At 36.4% G+C, this 19,770-nt stretch overlaps 2 protein-coding genes across 3 annotated transcripts; one reads left to right on the top strand and one right to left on the bottom strand.

Moving 5' to 3' along the window:
- Nucleotides 1-361: 361 nt before the first annotated feature.
- LOC107767737 (golgin candidate 3) lies at nucleotides 362-15,505 on the top strand. 2 transcript variants are annotated; one of them, XM_016586825.2, is made up of 15 exons: nucleotides 362-779; nucleotides 2,825-2,923; nucleotides 5,050-5,142; nucleotides 5,573-5,704; nucleotides 6,622-6,760; nucleotides 6,844-6,908; nucleotides 7,626-7,793; nucleotides 7,990-8,067; nucleotides 8,192-8,335; nucleotides 9,995-10,291; nucleotides 10,441-10,506; nucleotides 12,591-12,793; nucleotides 13,546-13,600; nucleotides 13,997-14,173; nucleotides 14,873-15,505. In XM_016586825.2, the coding sequence occupies exons 1-15, from the start codon at nucleotides 561-563 to the stop codon at nucleotides 15,209-15,211; spliced, it is 2,274 nt and encodes a 757-aa protein (XP_016442311.2). In that variant the 5' UTR covers nucleotides 362-560; the 3' UTR covers nucleotides 15,212-15,505. The 2 variants fall into 2 exon arrangements, with proteins under 2 accessions (XP_016442311.2, XP_016442310.2); XM_016586824.2 differs by having other exon boundaries at nucleotides 8,189-8,335.
- A 430-nt stretch (nucleotides 15,506-15,935) lies between these two features.
- On the bottom strand, nucleotides 15,936-19,025 carry LOC107767738 (reticulon-like protein B5). The gene is made up of 5 exons (XM_016586826.2): nucleotides 18,693-19,025; nucleotides 17,345-17,525; nucleotides 17,114-17,255; nucleotides 16,490-16,559; nucleotides 15,936-16,393 (listed from the first exon to the last, which is right to left on the bottom strand). The coding sequence occupies exons 1-5, from the start codon at nucleotides 18,934-18,936 to the stop codon at nucleotides 16,224-16,226; spliced, it is 807 nt and encodes a 268-aa protein (XP_016442312.1). The 5' UTR covers nucleotides 18,937-19,025; the 3' UTR covers nucleotides 15,936-16,223.
- Nucleotides 19,026-19,770: the final 745 nt, after the last annotated feature.

Genomic DNA, 19,770 nt, shown 5'->3' with positions numbered 1-19,770 from the left:
GTCATTTATGTTATTTTAACATAAAAGAGCTTATCAGCACTTTTTAATCAAACAGTTTCAGCTGCTTATTATTAGTTTAATCACTTTTATTCAAATACGTAACTGTTTATTTTTTAAATCAGTTTCAGCACTTAAAAGTGCTTTTCAGCACCTAATGCTTATCAACTACTCTAAATCAGCTAAGCCAAATGGGCTCTATGATGGCTTCTAATGTGTGAGTTCTTAACCGGCCAACGCTCGGTCTCATACAACATGGCGGGGCTAACCGATTCTCAAGGGGAAAAAAGTAAAAAAACATGGGTTTCCATCTGACTGACGCGTAATTAAATTACAAAACACGTTGCTTTTATGATGACGAAATAAAATAAACTTGATTGTAATTTCTTCTTTTCCAGATCTACCGTATAAACTCTGAATAAATGCAAAACAGGCACCATTTTGTTCTTCTTCCCACTAATTTGTAACAGAAAGATCTTCTCCAACCCCTAAATCTTGCCATTCAAGATTATTATTTGTCTGAACTTATTCGAAGATAAATTCTGGGCAGCGGGGGTTGAAAGATGTGGAGTTCAATTGAGAATTTTAAGGAGAATCTCAATAGGATCGCTCTTGAAATTCACGATGACGACGAAGAAGAGCTTTCGGTTTACAGTTCAGGTGATCCACCGGAGAATAATTCGTTATCTGATCGGAGAATTTCTAGAAGTTTCTGTCGTTCCAAGTCGCCGACATATCATTCCCCAATTGCCAATGGTTTCGGTTCTGCTCACAACCCAGAGGTATTTTAGAGAATATCTATTTATTTATTAAGTATCAGAATGTCATGAGCCTAAATAGAGGATTCAATAGGATTCGAACTTGTGACACACGTCTACCACACAATTAACCCAGTATTACCTGAAAGGGGATCGGCTTTTGAATTTCAAAAATGGAGGACTAAGTAGGTTTAGTTATTTACACATTGTGTAAAGTTGATAATCTTGAGTTTTCTTTATATTGGGCGAGACTCTATCCATGTGAGCTTCACTAAGCATGGACTGTGATAGGTTGACGACTAAATGTGAATATAGTACTGTATGAATTTGTAACGATTTCTCTACTAGGCAAGTGCTACCTGAATAGAGCGAAATCGCCGTAGAGGATTCATATAGTCGAGCATAACTTATCTGAGAGTGATCGGGTACAGTGTTATCAAAAAATGCCCATTTGAGGGACGCTTAAGCTCTGAAGCTCAAAAAAGCTAAGGGTATGCGCTTCACCTCACTTAGGCTGCCTTCATTGTAGGCAAGACACTAAGGCGTGCACCTCATTGCCCATAAGTTCTATCTTGAATAGAGCAGTACACAACAATAAATATGATTGGCAAAAGAATATATTTTGTGTTAAGGATATCATTATGAATGAAATTGTTACTTTTTCTTGCATTATATGTATTTTTAATTTTTAATTTTTTTCTTCGTAGTGCCCTTTTAAACTAAAGCCCACACTTTAATTCCGCTTTTTGCTTAAATCCTCGATAGACTTGGAGTGCTTTTTAACGCTTTTCGCCTTTGACAACGCTGATCGGGTAGTTGATTGATTGATGTTGTGTGTTGCATGAAAGAACATTGGGAGGCCCACAGATGAATGCATTGAGCTGAAAATATGTTCTCATTACATTTTCATGTTATGTTGATGGTTTATATGTTAGTTATTTGAAAGAAGAGATATATAAGCTCGTTAGAAATGGATTGATTGGCGAGGGTAGTGTTAGGAGGCTGAATAATGCTCCAAAACCAGATTGTTGTAATTTAAGGCCTCTTTTTTGTATTAGTGGGTTGTAGTGTATTAGATAATTAAAATAAAATTGTTGATTAAGAACATACAATTTCATCGGTGGTTATAATAGCTTTAAAGTTGGATTGTTTTGTCACTTTAGTGATTCTAAAACTGATTCAGGTAGTAAATATTGATACGTAAGGCGAAATAATGCAAGACAAAATGTTGTGGTATATCTAAAGTTGGATTATTTTGTCATTTTTTTAATAGGTAATGCTTTTAAAATAAATAAATGGTGCAACAGCACTAAGATAGTTCTTCAAAAATTCACATATTGTGCAAGGCCTCAATCATCTGTAACAGGGAATCCACATCATGAACAAAGGCCAGGCTGCACCAAAAAGCTAAGAAAAAAATGCATCTATCTTTAAGGCTATGTATGTTGTATGTTTGCCTTAAAAAATTCTAATGTTCTTTCAGAGAAGATGATTTTGTCACTTATAACCTGATTTAGTATAAAATATTGATGAGTAGGTGAAATAATGCAGAGAAAATTTTTAGTGCTGATGTGCTGTCTTTAGTTGCATTAGTTTATATGTCCTAGCTGTTATCTTTAAATGCTATTTTATCAGAGTTCTTGGTAGTTTTTGATTAGTCGGGTCCCAAAGCGGGTACCAAACGCCGGGTGGGAAACAAAAGAAGAAGAAGAAAATAGCCTTTCCTTACAATGTTACGATTAGTTAATTCAATAGATTGACAAGACAATTTACTCTAGTTGAGGAAAGGACAGGGCTGAAATGAATAAAAATAACTTTGCCTCAGTCCCAAACAAGTTGGGTCGGCGATATGAATCCTCATTTCTTTCTGTAAGCTCAACTCATATCATCATTATTACCAAAAAGATGAAATGAGTACATTTATGTTAAAAAAGATAACTTTGCTTGGAGTCTAATTTTGTTGTGGCAGAATTGAATTTCGGGGGACCTTTGGTTGTTTAAAAGTTCTTTTCCTGGTCCACAAGGTGGCATGTAATTAATTAGGTGTGTTTGATTTGCTTGTGTTGCAGATAGAGAAATACAAAATTGAAATTAAGAGACTTAAAGAATCTGAGGCTGAAATCAAGGCACTGTCAGTTAATTATGCAGCTTTATTGATAGAAAAAGAGGTAAAGTTTTTTTTTTCTTCAGCTTGACATGATATCTTATACAGTAGTTGGGCAAGTTTCAGAAGTGATGTGATGCTTGTGACTTCAAATTCTTATTGGTACTTAGAGTTATTAAATCTTCCTTATTTGAATTTGATGGTCCGAGACAGCCCATTCGGACCCATCGGGACATTGCTGAGGGGCCCAATGTAATGCAATATCTTCTTTAGGAAGAAAATAATCATGATACTGTTTCATGCTTACAAACAATGACACCATATACTGTGGTGACTATTTTTGATGTTCGAGTTTTGGCTAAATCCATCCCTATTGTTTCTCTCTAACTTTAACTACATTCTTAAAATATCTTATTTAATATAAAAACATCCTTTAAATTTTCCAAAACAGAACAAAACCATCCTTCTGTTAAGTTGTCCTTCCACTTATAATGGAGCTTGTTGTTTTTCACGTGCTACTCCTCTTTTTCCTTTTTTTTTTTTGGTCGCGTTTTTCCCACTAACCCTTCTTTTCATTAATTCTTTCCATAAACGAATAAAAAACTGAAATCTTGCTCCCCCGGGGTTTAGTTCAAGTGGCAAAGGTTGAGGGACTTATGGCTTAGGTCACAAGTTCGAATATGCTCCATGCGAACTAAACTTGGTATTTAAGTGGAGAAGGGTAGAGTATCGAGTCCACTATCCCTGAGTTTCGAAGGCTGCGGTTGGTCCTAAGGTTTGGCCACAGACGGATTTCTCAATCATCAAAAAGAAAAAAACTCACTTCTTGCTGAAAATACTGTTGAAGTACTCCTTGGCTAAAACTTAAAAAAAGGTTCCTCTTTGCAAATATATAGAATTACAACCAAATATACAATGTATCTTAAACCAAATTGAATAATTTGCATTCCACAGATAAAAATTGTTTGAAAATAGGGGTTTTGACTGATTAATGATGAAAATTTGAGGGAGGGAGATAAAGAAAGAAAAAGCACATGATAGGAGGAATAACTTACAATTGAATTGCTGGAGAACGAGATCGGAAGGATGACTGAATAAAAGACGGGAGATGAAGTCTTTGGTAGAACGGAGGAGCCATGGGAGGAAGGCCCTTTCTCTGTGAGCAATTTGATCTTTTCATGAACGTTTGCAGGAAAGCTAGCAATATCTGATGCACATAAAAGAATTATGAGTTGGCTGCAGAATCCAGGAAGATTAGGAATCCTCTATTTATTTCATGTCAAAATCCAAATATATTCTATAGGCATTTCAATCAAAGTAATAAATAGCCCTTTACAAGTCTCTCCAATTGGAAACCAAGACACCAAATTTCTTGTAGAGTTGCATGGATGGAGTCCTTGTGGGATCTGCATGAGTGACATACGATGGACATTTCACTGCTGCCTTAAGCAATAACATCACCTAATCCCTCTAATTGAATCCCTTGTTATCTCTTACACTTCTAATTTAGTGATTTAGGCAATCCATGAATAGATAGCATAACCAGCAGTATATCCACCCACTTGGGAGTAGAGTAGCAGTCTTCTTTCTGAGTTCGTCATTGAAGGATCAAGCCAGTGTTTCATGTGCAGGGAAAATCTTAGCTCTATTCTCATTATGCAGTCAACTACCTAGCCCAGTTTGGTGAGTTTCTCTGGACTTTAACTATCTCTTGCGTTGCCATTTATTGGCTTTCCTATTTCTCTCGCTGGAGGAAGACCTTAGCATAGCTGTTTTCGGTGTTCTTTTGAAGAAAGAAGGAAGAGTTTGTCTGGAAAGAAATCAACGGGTAGTTACATGACAAACAATAAGCTCCATTTGAAGCGGATGAAAAATTAAAGGGGGATGTTTTTGGTCAGTTTTGGAAAACTTAAAGGATGTTTTCTATTAAATGAAATATTATAAGAATGTCGTTAAAGTTGGGGTGAATCAATAGGGATGATTTTGGTCAAAAACTCTTTAATGTTCCATAAACATGTGATTTGAACTTAATAATTGTGCTACTTGATATTTAAAAGAAGAAGAAGAAGAAGATTGTGCTACTAGATGCGTGCAAATCATGATCTTCAATTGTCTGGGGACATTTATTTCCATGCCTTTTGCTGTAAAATTTTTGTTATACTTTTACAACTTGAAAAGTCACTTCTGCAGGATCAAATTTCAAGGTTAAATGAAGAAAATGGATCATTGAAGCAAAGTCTACAATCGAGTTCTCCCTTGAGTGCATCTAGAAACATGCATAAGGTAGTTATTCCATAAATAAAGCTTTTTTATTTAATAATTATTTTGCTTTTTTTTAATCAAGCATAATTATTCTGTTGCTTATATATTTAATGATTTTCTGGATATCCATACAGTTGATGGATTTTAAGTGATTATCTGATTACAGCTAGTTGCTGAAAACATTGTTATGTTACCTTTTATTCTGGAGATGAAGATATTGAATGGTCTGAGTTAATTGTCTTCTCTATAGCCTTAGTGTTGCTTATCTCCCACCCTCAATCAAAAATATCCTCTGTTTTAAAAAGCTCACATGATGTTTACCTACAAAGGTTTCTATGAAAGTAAAATACACCATTTTGAGAATGGTGATTAGTGCTAATTATGAGGTATATTGGTGGATTATATTTTTAACAAATGTAGTCTGCACTTGATGTTATCTGGGTTTGTTTAGGGGAGCAATGATCAATCTCCAAACCGCCAAAGTAAAGCTATAGCTAACCGTTCCTTTGGAAGCCGAGCAAACAATGGGTTTTCTCTGAAGCAGGATGGACTAAGCAATGGAACCAGTTTTGGCAATGAAAAGGTAAATAGCCTACATTTTCTCCCCCTTGATAATGAGCTGCTTTTCAGGTCCTTCATGGGGCGTTTAGAATAATTCCCACTGTCACCCCCGGGGCTTTGATCAAGTGGTAAGAGCGCAACATATGATGTGTGATATATGCACACGTCACTGGTTCTTTTGTCTGCCGCAGACAAAAAATCTGGTATTTAAGTGGGATGGTTAGATTTAATGTCCACTGTAAACAATGAAAAGAATAATGTCCATTATCATGGATAGGAAGGACTCATTGCTTTGCACAACAGTCGAGTTGTGCTATTGTATTGTGACAAAACGTGCCTCATACTGTAGAGAGTTGCTAAAGGTATATATTTGCATTCTTTATGCTTGTTGGACATTAGTAACCAAAATTTATGATCTGCTTTTACACTAACATTCATGTCCTTAAAAGGGTTAAATATGGATCCTATATGTTCCACTTAACATCAAGTAGGTTAACTCATATCTTATAAGCTTAGCAAATTACACTAGGATATTTGATTGGGGATAAGGAGAGCAATTTACAAGACTCAATGTCCTTTACTTGTCCCTTCCGCAGGCACTAGTGCTAAATAAAAGAGGTTTTGGAAATATAATGAGTAACAACACTTGGCTTTATTTTATTTTTTCTAGTTCCTTTTTTGTCCCTTAGTACTGGATCCTATGAAGGGGAGCCTTGGCGTAACGGGTAAAGTTGTTGTCATGTGACCAGGAGGTCACGGGTTCGAGCCGTGGAAATAACCTCTTGCAGAAATGCAGGGAAAGACTGCCTACAGTAGACCCTTGTGGTCCGGCCTTCCCCGAACCCGCGCATAGCAGAAACTTAGTGCACCGGGCTGCCCTTTATTATTGGATTCTATCTTTGATTAAGAAACTTTACTGAAATATGTTAATTCTTCTAGGAGCTTGCCGACTTGCCGGAAGAGAAAAATAAATCCCTGTCAGCTATACAGGCATCTCATGAGTTGCAGTTAAAACAACTGGAAATGGAGCTTAATAAAGAACGGACCGAGCTGGCAAATATGCAAACTAGGTTACAAGGTATTTAACTGCTTATGAATATGGCTGGTATAATTTTCAAACGGTTCAATTGATTATGCAGTCTGAAACCACTTTCATTTTAGAGGAGCAGAAGCTGAGCTCGACTTTCCAACAAGAGCTGAACTCTTTAAAAGTAGACAAGGATAAAGTGAGTGCTAACCTTGTGCTTTTTATGTATTGATGCATAGTGGCCTTCTGACATCCTATAGTCATAATTTGATAGAGTAATATATTTCAGTATTCAACTTGTGAAGTTTTTCTATTTTATCAAGTGTTTTTATATTTTTACTGTTTCTTTTTTCATTTTTATTGCCATTTGATGGTTTGATCTTATCTGATCTCATTGGAGCATATCAGGTGTCTTCACTAGTATCTTGGTTAGCTTGGCCTTTGAGTTGTTTATCAGCAGTCACTATACTTGGTAATAATCCATCAATCAATCAAAGACAAATTAGAGTAGGTCACCTTCACAAAGATGTTTTAGCATATGTAGATGTACATCTTCATGAAAGATTTACTGTGTTTAAATCATTTAATTGGAGGCTATTCATCAAAGAGGGAAAATTATGTGACTGGAGGCTGGCTATGTACTTTGACATCTAGTAGAGTATACCAATATCTTTTGTCGTCTTTGTATCTTCTCGTACTGCGTAACATAAACGTTTTGGTAGTCCAATAAATATTCACACACGACAGGATGAACAAGCGCGTGAACATCCCAATTTTCTTGCTTCGCTAAACATTATTGTACTCTTTGCTAAGTTGTGCTCATGGTCTTTGACTTCTTGTTTCTGCATGCCTTACTGAATCCAGCTTCCGCTGTCGTACTGGTATAATTTCCTTTTCTCTGTAAATTGCATCTCAGATGGCTGTGGAGATGACAAATATTCGTGCTGAGCTGTCTCATAAAGTATCTGAATTAAAACAGTTGCAAATGGAGCTTCATGAAAGAGATAACGATGAATCAAATGAAGCAATAGATGGTTTGAGAAGAGTTATAGAAACACTGCAGAAAGAAAACAGTAATCTTAAGGTTAGTGTTGTGGCGTAATAGATCCTTAGTGACTTTCAGATTATATGTGCATTAATATCTTTTGCTGCCATTTATGAGTCTCTTCCTCTTTGCATATGGCACTGAGAAATTTCAAGTGCTTTTTATAGTTTCTTCATCCTCAATATAAAACTTGCAAATCTTGAAGTGAGACATGCCTTGACATTCTCTCTTGCAGAATGAGAAAGATAAATTAGAAGCTTCAGCAGCTGGCGTATCTTTAGCTGATAGAAGTAACATCAATGGTATAACTGAGGTGGGTTTGTTTCGTTTGGACTCGCTCTTTCAACTTTGTGGTATAAACTATCTTCAATACCTTACTGTCTATTTTTTTTTTTTTAATTATATGTATTGTCTAATCTACTATTTTATTTTAGAAGGTGCATCCTTTGGAGGTATTTCCTGAAAAGGAAGAAATGAAGAGGTCGTTACAAAATGTGGAGAATGAATTGAAGGAAACACGCCGGGAAAGGGACAAAGCACTGCAAGAACTAAAACGCCTTAAGCAGCATTTACTTGAGAAGGTTAACTAATACTTAATGAGTGTATCTTATTTGAGCTGCTAGAGGGGAATTCAGGAGGTTTTTTTTTTGGGGTGACATTTTCTTTATACAGTACAGTTAATCAATAGCAGTGCAGACTGCAGAGTGTCTTTGCAGATTTGGCCTTTTCTGGCTGGACTCAGATTTGTTGTCGATGTCAGATCATCTTTATATTCTAATCCTGTGTACATCCATGAATTCATGCTGTTATAGGATATTAATTGTTGAATATCTCTCATCGGTTAGGAATGGGAGTATTGGACTCTTTATATGGTCCCGGGCAATCCTCACCTCATGAGTTAGCTTTTGAGGTTGAGTTAGGCCCAAGGTCCATTTCTTTATCATGGTAACAGAGCCAGGCCCATCTCAATTCTTCATTTACCCGTTTTTGAGCCCCAGTCCTATATTGTCCACGCTCCAGTTGCCAGGCCTGGGCGGGGGGTGGGGGGTTGAATATCCCACATTGGTTGGAGATGGTAGTATTTGACTCTTTATATGGTCTTGGGAAATACTCACCTTATGAGCTAGCTTTTAGGGTTGAATTAGACCCAAGGTCCATTTCTTTATCATTAATGTGAATGGAGTATGCATACCTTTGCCCACATTGCTGTTTGACTTTTTCTTTTTCTTGATAAGTTTTTCCCTCATCTGGTCTAGTGACCTCCATATTAGCTTTCATCATAGTGTACAGGTTTCTTCGTTTTCTTCACCATGTTGAGGACTGACTTTTTATCAACTGGAAATTAACTACTAATGTGTAATCAACTTAGGGGTCGTTTGGTAGCCGGTTAGAGAGGAGTTATCCATGCATTAAAACTAGGATAACTTTATACATTGTTTGGTTAAAAGAAGGGGGAAAAATAATCTCCACATAGAAGCTAGCATAAGTTATACAATGTTTGGTTGTTTTTTCCTCTTTTCCACATAAAATGTAGCATTGCTAATACAATGTTTGGTTCATATTTTCCTTTTTCGCATAACTAATACATGTATAAGTTATGAGGGAATCTATGTATTATTTATGCAGGGTAGAAGGTGGAATAACTTATACATGTATTAGTAATACTTGTATTAAAACACAAAATGACAAGAATACCCTTTCTTCAAACTTGTATTTTTTTGTTTAAAAATATATATTTAAACTATACTAACGATTTTAATAAAATAAAGTAAGCTAATAATAAATAACACTCACATTACATTTATATTACTAATCCTTATATAACTACCGCATAACTAATCCATGCATAATTAATCCCAACATAACTCAACCTTGCATAACTAATACATGCATAACTAATCCCTGCATTACTTATTCCTGCATAACTAATACCTGTATAACTCTAACCGGCAACCAAACGACCCCTTATGTCTCATTATTGTTCTAGAGACATGTCATGTTATAATCGATTTAACTTTGCATTCATTTATTTGTATTTGTGGATGATGATTTAGTTTCTGCTAGTTAACTTAGTTTAGAGTACTGCAAATTAACATCCAATGTGACGTCATTTCTTAATTACTGGGACATTGTGTATGTCTTAACGCTATATTGTTACTGTAACAAATATATGCAGTGAAATTGGGATAAGCCTTCTACGGCCAAGTAGAAAATAGTCATTCATGCTGTTGTGCTTGCAGGAAATGGAAGAATCAGAAAAGATGGATGAGGACAGCCAAATAATTGAAGAGCTACGTCAAAATAACGAATATCAGCGAGCTCAAATAATGCAGTTGGAGAAAGCTCTTAAGCAAGCAATTGCAAGTCAAGAAGATGTCAAAACCCTTAATGATAATGAATTAAAGAAGTCGAAGGATACAGTCAATGAGCTAAATAAAAAATTAGCCAACTGTTTGAGCACAATAGAAGCCCAAAATGTTGAAGTCCTTAACCTACAAACTGCACTTGGCCAATACTATGCCGAGATTGAAGCCAAGGTAATTCTATTTTATCTATTCTACCTGTCCCTTGAAGAGTGGGGCTCTGGTATAGTAGTATCTTTCTATTATGCTGCAAAACAAACAGATAATTCTCTGAAACCAATTTTTCTTTCTAATTTATGCATTATTTTTGCATTTATGTCCAGGAACGCCTTGGAGAAGAATTGGCAGTGGCAAAGGAGGAATCGCATAAACTTTCAGGGCTTTTGAAGGTATATTCCATTTTGCTGCCCGGTTGCTTATGTTCTCAATGTGTTCCTAGAATAGAGTAAATTATTATTTCAAGTACATCTATTTGAATGAAAGATTGGTTAATTCGTATATCCATGCAGTGTTCTTATATAATGACTTAACATGGATTGAATGTGGTATTTTATTTTGAAAATTAGAAGATTCAAGATAGCTTTTCCTATTTTAGGAAGACTTTCTTTAGCAAATATATGTTTAAGCACTAAAAGCTTTTTTAAAATAATAATTCAAAGATATAACGACTCGCAAGGGCCGCCAAAGAAAAGGGAAATACAAACTAGGTGAGATTAAAGGCGTACAGTACATCAAGCCAGGTTCCCATACACTGTGGGGTTGGCCAAAAATTGATAAAAAGAAAATAGAAGGTTTGGTTCTGCTAGTAGGATTCTCAACCCCGTCTTTCCCTCCAAATAGTCCAGATCCTAAAAGAACCAGATTTCCCTCTCGTTTTTATGTGCTGGATCTTCAGACTTAGCTGATAAATAATATTAGATGTAATAATCCAATAGACCCACAAAAGAAAGAAGATAAAATTCCACAGGTCCAAAGTAATCTTTTGGTGAGGCAGTAGATGATTTATTGCATGAAAGTTACACGTTGAAGCACTTAGTGATAAAGAAGTTTGCTCTCTTCCACAATCTATCAATAGAAGAAGCGACATTGAGCTCCTTAAACCTGGCTGAAATGCCACTTCATTTGGAACCGTACAACAATAAACTTCCAATGAACATTAGTACTAGCTTTATGGCTGAAATTGTTGTAATAAGACCTGACAAAGAAAGTGCATCCTCTTTCTTTACTCCAGAAGATTTTATCAGCAGTACTTGCTAATAGTGACACTTTGTAACTTTGTGAAACAATTCATTCACCTGCTCCATTCCCCAATCTTCAAGTGGTGGTTGAAAATGAATGCATCAACAATACCAGTATGGTTTCAAGTGAGTAATCTGCCACATTGCTATTCTTTTGTATGTGAATGCTGAAAATAGCAGGAAAGACGTCTTTAAAAGCTGTAACAACACCAAACATCAAGCTAAAGCAAATTCGCTGGTGAAAATTAAATCTTACTTTCATGGATGACCTGCATAAAGAACTCCTTAAGCTGAAGAAGTTGGACTAGTGAACCAATCAAGTCATCACTGGCATTTTACTAACAATAAGCTTCCTAAAAAATGATCAGGTTCAATAGCAAAAATGCCAAATCCCTTCTCTCCTTCAACCTCTGTTAAAGAATGTGAAATCCTTGATGCTAAAACAACCTAAAAGAGTTGAGCTGCCCCATTTTCTTCCATCAGGCCAGATGGTACTTCTTTGCTCTCTCAATGCCATCACAAAGAGTTCCCAATTATTATCACTGGCCATGAAATGGAGAGAAACCGTAGGATGATCGGTTAGAGAGTGAAGCTTTAATCAAGATTACTTTATCCTAGACAAGTAGTTCTTCTTCCTAGCAAGTTTCTGTTCGGCCTCTTCAATGATAGAGGCCTGCACCTCCTTACTCTTGAACTTGGAATACATAACAGTCAGAATTGAGCAAGTAAGGTATGAAACTTGTCAACTAAAGAGGTCTGCAAGTGTCTGGATATTGGTAAAGCATGCCAGGATAAGTTCACATTTATGGACCTTAATTCAAAGCCCTAGGTTTGAACGACACCATAGGTTGGTTTAAGTTTGTCAACTGTCTCAGGTATGGTCACTGAAAATTGAAGTATCATCTCCGAACAGCATGTGAATTAATCTAGTAGTTAAGTTGTGTAACCTTTATGCTTCATTACTTCCTATAATATCGTAGCCCTCAGGAGAGCATTTGAACTTAAGATGTGCTTTATCAAACATATGATATAACATGAATTAAAACTTAAAAAAGGATATCTTTAGCGTTGTATGTTTCATTACTTCCCTATAATATCATAGGCATACCAATAGCTTGTAATTTTTCCATTGTTAGGGCTAATTTTGGAGCATGGTCATTTGCATAACATGATCCAGCTTTGTCGCTCACTTTTTCTATTATTCTTTTTCTAAAGATGATTTATGCTTCCATCAGGATGCTTACAATGAGTCGGAAACATTCAAGAAGGAGAAAGAAGAGGTGTTGGTGAAACTTTCAGACATGGAGAGAAGACTTTCTGAAGGGAAGGGCCGTATAAATAAGCTTGAGCAAGACAATGAAAAGCTACGACGAGCTCTTGAACAGAGCATGACCAGGCTGAATAGGATGTCACTGGATTCTGATAATTATGTTGACAGGTGAGACTTTGTCAAACCATGAAAGATTGGATTTTTATCTCGTATCCTGCATGAGATTTGTCTCATGATTTTAACATCGAAATATATCAGCTACGAAAGCTAAAACACATGTGGGATCATTGTCAACTGTATCTTTTGCCTGTTCAATTTTTTTCTGCTAAAGATGAAGATGGGAATACATAATACTTACACCTGTTTAAATAATCACCTTATCTACGAAGATCATGCCAGTACTTTGAGAAAATTATAACAGAAGATTTGCCACCACTTCTATTAGTTTGGGATATGGAGACCCTCTAATCACTAGACCTTTTACTTTTGCTGCAAAAATTGAAGTAATTAAGTCATACAGAAATAAGATCAACAAGGCAATAGAGGGAAGAGTGCTGTCATACGCATCTTTAATCTACTATTTATCTAGTAATTTATGAAATTAGCCGCTGCAGTTTCATGAAGTCACGTTGATTTTTCATGCATTGGTCATGAAACAGTATTTAGAATCTAGGTTCCTCATTAGTATTCTTGGCATTCCTCCCATGAACATTCTGATTGAACCTTAAATGCTACATCGTGCTGCTTCGTTCCGTAGTCAAAGAAAACAAGCTCTCTCTGTCCATTTTTTAGGCCCTTATCCTATGTCATCATCTCTCTCCTACTCAGTCAAATTTACAGTTGCTGTAACATTGTTTACCAGATAGTAGATACCTTACAATAGTTTGAAATATTTTAAACCTCATTTTCGTCATATGCAGGCGGATTGTGATCAAGTTACTGGTGACTTACTTCCAAAGGAATCACAGCAAAGAGGTAGGTCATTTGCTTACTAGTTGAGTCAGGTGAGGGCTTGGGGAATACTTAACCAATTGCACCCATTAATGCTAGTTATTGGCTAGTTATTTGTTCGACTTGAAAGTTTCAAAATTTTCACCTGGTCGCAAAAACAAAGAATGACTAAGACAAATCAACCAGAAAACTCACTTTTTATCCTAAAGATTCCATCTAGCTGAACCCATAATCATTTGAAAATTTTAATTAAGGAAGCATAAACGAAGAAGATATGAAACATTTATGCATGTAATGGAGGACCTTGAGAGACTTAATTAAGAGCAAATACATCTTGGCCATAGTGGAAGAATTTCAGATAAATAGAAGGAGAAAAGGTTTCTGTTTGACACATGTATTTATATCTCTCCATCTTTCTAGGTTTTGGATCTTATGGTCCGTATGTTAGGATTCTCTGATGAAGATAAGCAGAGGATAGGCATGGCTCAACAAGGATCTGGTAAAGGTGTCGTCCGGGGTGTCTTGGGTCTCCCTGGACGACTAGTAGGTGGCATCTTGGGTGGAAGTTCAGCACCTTCTAGTACGGCATCTGATCAGGTAAATATCGTGTAAATTTCTGTTCAATAATCATATGGCTTTGTTTTACTTTATGACCTGCCCTGTCAAGTTGAGATTGTCACTCGGAATGGCCATCTAACAGAAATGACATTGGCATGTTACCTTTCCACGGCTCTAGTATTACTCATTCATCCAATGTATCAACTTCCAGAAATGGAGAAATGGTGTCTGCCAAATGCTTTACTTCTCCATTTTGAATTAATAGACAGAAGTTAATTGGATTTACTTTTACATTTAAACCTCTTGTTGATGGAACCGTGAAATGAACTTTGTCCTTCCACTTGCTGAGGTAAGGCTGTAAGCCAACTTTTAATGTGCTATTTTTAGTGTGCGATTCTTTGTATTTCCCCCAAGTCCAGCTTCAAGTTGATTAGTGTAAGCTTCGTACCATCTTCATGCTACTTGATCTTTACTTATTTGTTTTCTTTTTTGTTGTGTTCTAATGTTTCTCTGTATGAGGGGCTTATGTTGTGAATATTTTATTGTTTGCTGGAGAAAAGTGGAGGGTATTCGTATTTATTTGGCGGTATATGGAATTTGAATATATCATCAAATGAGCTAGTTTAGTTTCTCTGAACATGTTCTTGTTTACTACTTGTCTAATAAGCTGGCAACAAATGGCATATAGGTTTTCATAAATTTGACTTTTTATGCTTTGCTTCTGGACTGTTCATCCAGTCCTTTGCAGATCTCTGGGTTGATTTTCTTCTTAAAGAGACAGAAAGAGAGAAAAGGGAGGCTGCTGAAGCTGGCAACGGAACTGCAGGAGATCAAATCAAGGGATTTCAGGAGGCAATGGGTGCAGATGAAACCATGGCAGAACATAGGTCACATAGTTCTGATGTTTCCTTTATTTCCTCGAGACAACAATCTTCTCCTAAGCATAACCTACCCCCTTTGGCACCACATTCACGGCAAGTTATCTTGCCCCCTGAGCATTCTGATGCCGAGTTCTCAACAGTACCTCTTACCCCATTGGAAACCAATTATCAGATTTCAAGACTACCTAGATACTGACAGCATTGTTGTAATTAATAGGAGGTATGTATTTTGCTTCTCCTTGTAATGTTGTAATTGCAATTCTTTTGTTCAATCAATTCTTTCAAAAAAGAGTCGTTTTCTTGAGTCATCATTACCCTACGGGGGACTGAGAGCCCTTGATGCAAGGGTGGAAAAAAAGAAGAGGAAAAGACCAGTGGAGCATTTAATGTAGTTATAACGACTGTTGGATAAGCTGATGGCTGTTCTTAAGCAGGAGCAGATCCATCCTTTTCTGTTGTTACATGTTGTTTATCAGAGACGATTGTTAAATGACATTGCAACAGTCACTCTTGTTTAACGAATGGAATCTAATAATAAGAATAATTTGGAAGGAGCCGACAACCCCTAGCGGCAGTCAAAAGATAACATAAAATCTGCGTTAGTTTCGTGGGATTTCATTATTGACTTATATTTCTCGCCGTACATTGACAGCAACAGAAGAGCCTAAGTTTAAACAGCTAACACCAATAATGATACGCTTCAGATCGAGATCTGCTGTTTCAATTACATTTTCTTCTTGCATTGCCTAAAACATCACAATTTCTCATACAAGCAACTAAAAACCGTCATTTCCACTTGATATCACAAATTAGACTCAACCAACTTATCAGTAACCAAATCAACCGGCAGGCGACTATGGATCATAGAGCTGGAGCATCCGAACGTTGACAAAAGAATAAGTACAAACAGGGGTGGAACGTTGACAAAAGAATAAGTACAAACAGGGGTGGAAGAAACAGAATGTCAATTCAGTTTTTAACTCATACACTGACAGGTTGTGAAACTGCAGCCAAATACTCACTCGTACAGACCTGATAGACTAATCCTTCAACTGTTTCAAGATCTATCAGTCTATCACCAGTAAATAAACCCCCAAATATATGTAAGATGGGACACAGCCCCATGTAGTACAAGAAAAGCACACTATCACATTCTGAAAAGGTAGCAGCTACCCAAAGCACTCTAGCAGCAAAGCAGCACACTACATCTATTCCCTCTTCTTGTCTTTCAATGGTCCTCTTGGAATTTTACTCAAAACTTTTTTATCAAAAACAGCATATTGCTTCTTGATCTCGTGCATTGCTTTCTCAGCTAAAGGATCCACTTTATCTTCATATTTCTCATAAAGAACAGGAACTGTGTGGAGGAGCACAAATGCTGGTACATACGCAGGAAGATCATCAAATAAATCAGCACTGGGTGAAGGAACAAATAGGAAAGAAAAGACAGTGTCAATGAAATTTTTGAACTTACATATGTAGAACAGCGTCAAAAAGTTGCACCAGCTACCCACAATAGAGATGATCCATAAACCGGCGACAACCTAGTAACATGAGCAAGTTTGGAAACGCCGAAGATATTCATGCTCATGCAAGATCAGAAAAGAATTATCTTAAGACGAAGAAATTGGAAACAAGAATCTTTAGAGAACTTAATTTACAACAGACTAATGTAATAAATCCTTTGGGCTGTCGAATCTGGGGAAACCACAAAACTTGGCAAAGAGCGCTTAACTAAACCTAGCTGTCATGAATCCAACAGGCTAAAAATCTCAACAACAGAGGTAGTCTAAAACTCCACATCCTACTATGTTATGTGATACCTTCAGAAAACTATAACACAACCTAAATACTCTTTAATAAGTCAGGATCAATAAGGGGAGCAACAGACATACATGGAACTACTAAAACTAAAACCAAGACCACCACAACACATCTGAGGTGAAATCAAAGGAGGATGGACAAAAAAAACAATCTACATCTTCAGGAGAGGTGGATAAATGAAGGCTCAATGTCACAGTATTGGACATACACCAGTAACAGGAAGCATTCCAATAAACTTCATTCAGGGAAGACTACTAGAATGGGGAAAACTTACACCAAGGAACTTCTTCAGTTCTCTCCCTGACGCAATTTCCCGCAGTAGAGCAAGAGCACGGTTGATTTCGATCCTCAGGGCAGAAGCCACTTGAAGGAAAGGGTCCTGTGGAAGGTGGATTTCTGGGATATGTGGAGGTTTCCTGTCAAAAATGGTAGAACAACACCTTCAGAAAAATGATCAAATAATTTGTAACATAGGTTAATAGTACTAATATTAGAAAAAGCTTACTTGTTAATAAAGGTGGTTGCATTTGACCACAAGAATAAGACTGCGAGAGAGATGATCAAAATGTGGCAGATTAAAGTGAGCAGGTGGTACTCAAGCAATTCGAAAAGAACCCATATAGCGGTTGCTCCACCAAGTACACTAGCAGATATCTTCTTGTTCCTCCACAAGAATACATCAGCAGCTGCGACAACCAGATACACATTCAATCAATCACTCAACTATGCCTCATATCACAATTCAGTTGGCATCACCAATCGGATGCACATTTGAAACTAATATTTCCCAGCCCAAATCTCCACGTAATAAGAAGTTAAAATTATGACTTGAAGGGAAAACCTTCATACATAATATGCAGCAGTTTTCAGAAGCAACCTCACAGATCAAAAAGATATGAATTTAAAACTTTGAAGAACCCTAGTAGACATGAGAAGCACCCACCATGATGCTCAACTAAGATCAGACAAAGAAACCATGGTTACTCGGTTGCTATAAACAAACACACATGTAGCTCAAGAATTTTATTACTTCTTTTCAAATGATAACATGTTTATTGAATCTGAAGATTCCTAAAGATACTTCAAAAATCCTAAACCGTAATCAGCTCCTTAACCACCAATCATTTTCACCCAAATATTTCAATCTTCAATAAACGAATAAACAAAATGGATATTCGGCAGCTCAGTTGCTCTTAACAAAAACGTATATAAGCATGATAACAAGACGGATCTGAATATTCTTTAGGACCTCAATCACCATCTTTCATTTAAAAAAACAATCTTTAACTCAAAAATAAAATTTGAACTCTTGCATGCTCAATTACCCTAAACAACCACCTTTACAAGCGTGACAACAGGTCAATTTGATCTGAAGATTGTTATCCATCAAAAAACCCTAAACCCTCATCAACTCCACAACCACCAATCATTTACATCTAAAAAATTCAATCTTTAAACAAGTAAAAAAAAAATACAAAATTTGAACTTTTGCTCACTTGCTCCAAACAAAGAGCATGATAACAACTACTATATGGATCTGAATATTCTTTAAGATCCTCCAAAAACCCTAAACCATACAAATTCCAGACCACCAATCACTGCCATCCAAAAAAATTCACTCTTTAACTTAAAAAAATGAACAGTAGCAAAAAGGAACACTCAATAAATGAACGAAATTGAACTCTTGGCCCCTCAGTTGCTGTTAAAAAACAAGTTTATTCCCCAGAATATTCTTTTAAGATCCTTAAAAACCCTTAAAATTCCTCAATCACAAAATCCCCCAAAAAAGTCTTTAGAAATAAATAGACATACAAAATATTAAGGACGTAGATAAACAGAGAATAGAACCGTACGTTTGCCTCCACCGAACACCTTGTGAACCGGCTTTTCTCTTCCGAATAGCCTCCAAACTTTGTCCTTCACAGATGACGGCTCCGCCTCCGCCGCCGCCACCACCTCCTCTTTCGCTGCCGGCTTCTTCGTTTCGGTATCTGAATCCGATGACGACGAGGAATCGTCACCGCCGTGAAATTTGTCGGCGATCTTCTCCATCAACGACTCCCCTTTAGGATCCGAATTCTCCACGTGCTCTGCCATTTCCCGATTCGGAGCTCCGATTCGATCACTAAACCCAATATTCTAAGACTCAAAGTGTAAAAGTAACGACTGTATTGCCGAGAAAATTGTGAGGAGAATTTGATATTTATGTGTTTGAAACGGTGAAGCGAACGAGGTATGCCCGAACCTCAGGCTCGTATTCCGAACCTACATTTAGTTACGTAATTTTGAAATGAGATGATTATTGGTTGGAATAAAACCTGTAATTAAAAGATGAGGCATAAAATTGTTACGATTCATTTTTAGTTGGAAAGACAGAAAGTTCTTTATCAGCAATAAAAATTAATAATATGCTTTTGATTACTTTCTAAATTATAAGAACCACAAATTTATCGACCATATAAAATGAAATTTTGTTTCATAATGTTATCTCTTTATTTTGATAAAACTAAAATTATATCTTTTATATGATTAGTAGTGTATACATTCCGTCAAACACAACAATATCTTTGAATTTAAAATTCATAGAATTTAATTTTGATATGATATTTTCTTATAATTAATAATATAAACTAATTAATGTATTAAAATTTACGTCAAGTAAAAATCTTTTTCTTTTTCTAAGTAAAACATCATCAAATAATACGATAAATTCTTGATAGGATGAGTTTGAAATTTGAAAAGGGTACGATATTGATCAATAGGGTGGGATCACCGACTAGGGATGGGGTGGGGGACACGTGTCGTGGAAAGTGCGATTGAGGGCGGCAACTTTTGATGATTTGGCGGTGGAGATTGGACTTTAGCACAGCAATGCGGGTTCCACGTTACCTGGATTTAGATTGAGAAAGTAAACACTACAACCTTTTTTAT

Source organism: Nicotiana tabacum, chromosome 19 (genome assembly GCF_000715075.1).
Source record: "Nicotiana tabacum cultivar K326 chromosome 19, ASM71507v2, whole genome shotgun sequence".
Classification (NCBI taxonomy): Eukaryota; Viridiplantae; Streptophyta; class Magnoliopsida; order Solanales; family Solanaceae; genus Nicotiana; species Nicotiana tabacum.
The sequence above is the reverse complement of the archived record's forward strand: the minus strand, read 5'-3'. Positions and strand labels throughout refer to the sequence as shown.

Bases quoted from the DNA above. Each gene is read 5' to 3' on its own strand.
- LOC107767737 (XM_016586824.2), top strand. From the start codon at position 561: ATGTGGAGTTCAATTGAGAATTTTAAGGAGAATCTCAATAGGATCGCT. The intron at 8,336-9,994 runs GTTAACTAATAC...TTGTGCTTGCAG, and splicing joins AGCAGCATTTACTTGAGAAG to GAAATGGAAGAATCAGAAAA. The intron at 12,794-13,545 runs GTGAGACTTTGT...CGTCATATGCAG, and splicing joins TCTGATAATTATGTTGACAG to GCGGATTGTGATCAAGTTAC.
- LOC107767738 (XM_016586826.2), bottom strand. From the start codon at position 18,936: ATGGCAGAGCACGTGGAGAATTCGGATCCTAAAGGGGAGTCGTTGATG. The intron at 17,526-18,692 runs GTACGGTTCTAT...TGGTTGTCGCAG, and splicing joins GGTGTTCGGTGGAGGCAAAC to CTGCTGATGTATTCTTGTGG. The intron at 16,560-17,113 runs GTAAGTTTTCCC...TCATGTTACTAG, and splicing joins AACTGAAGAAGTTCCTTGGT to GTTGTCGCCGGTTTATGGAT.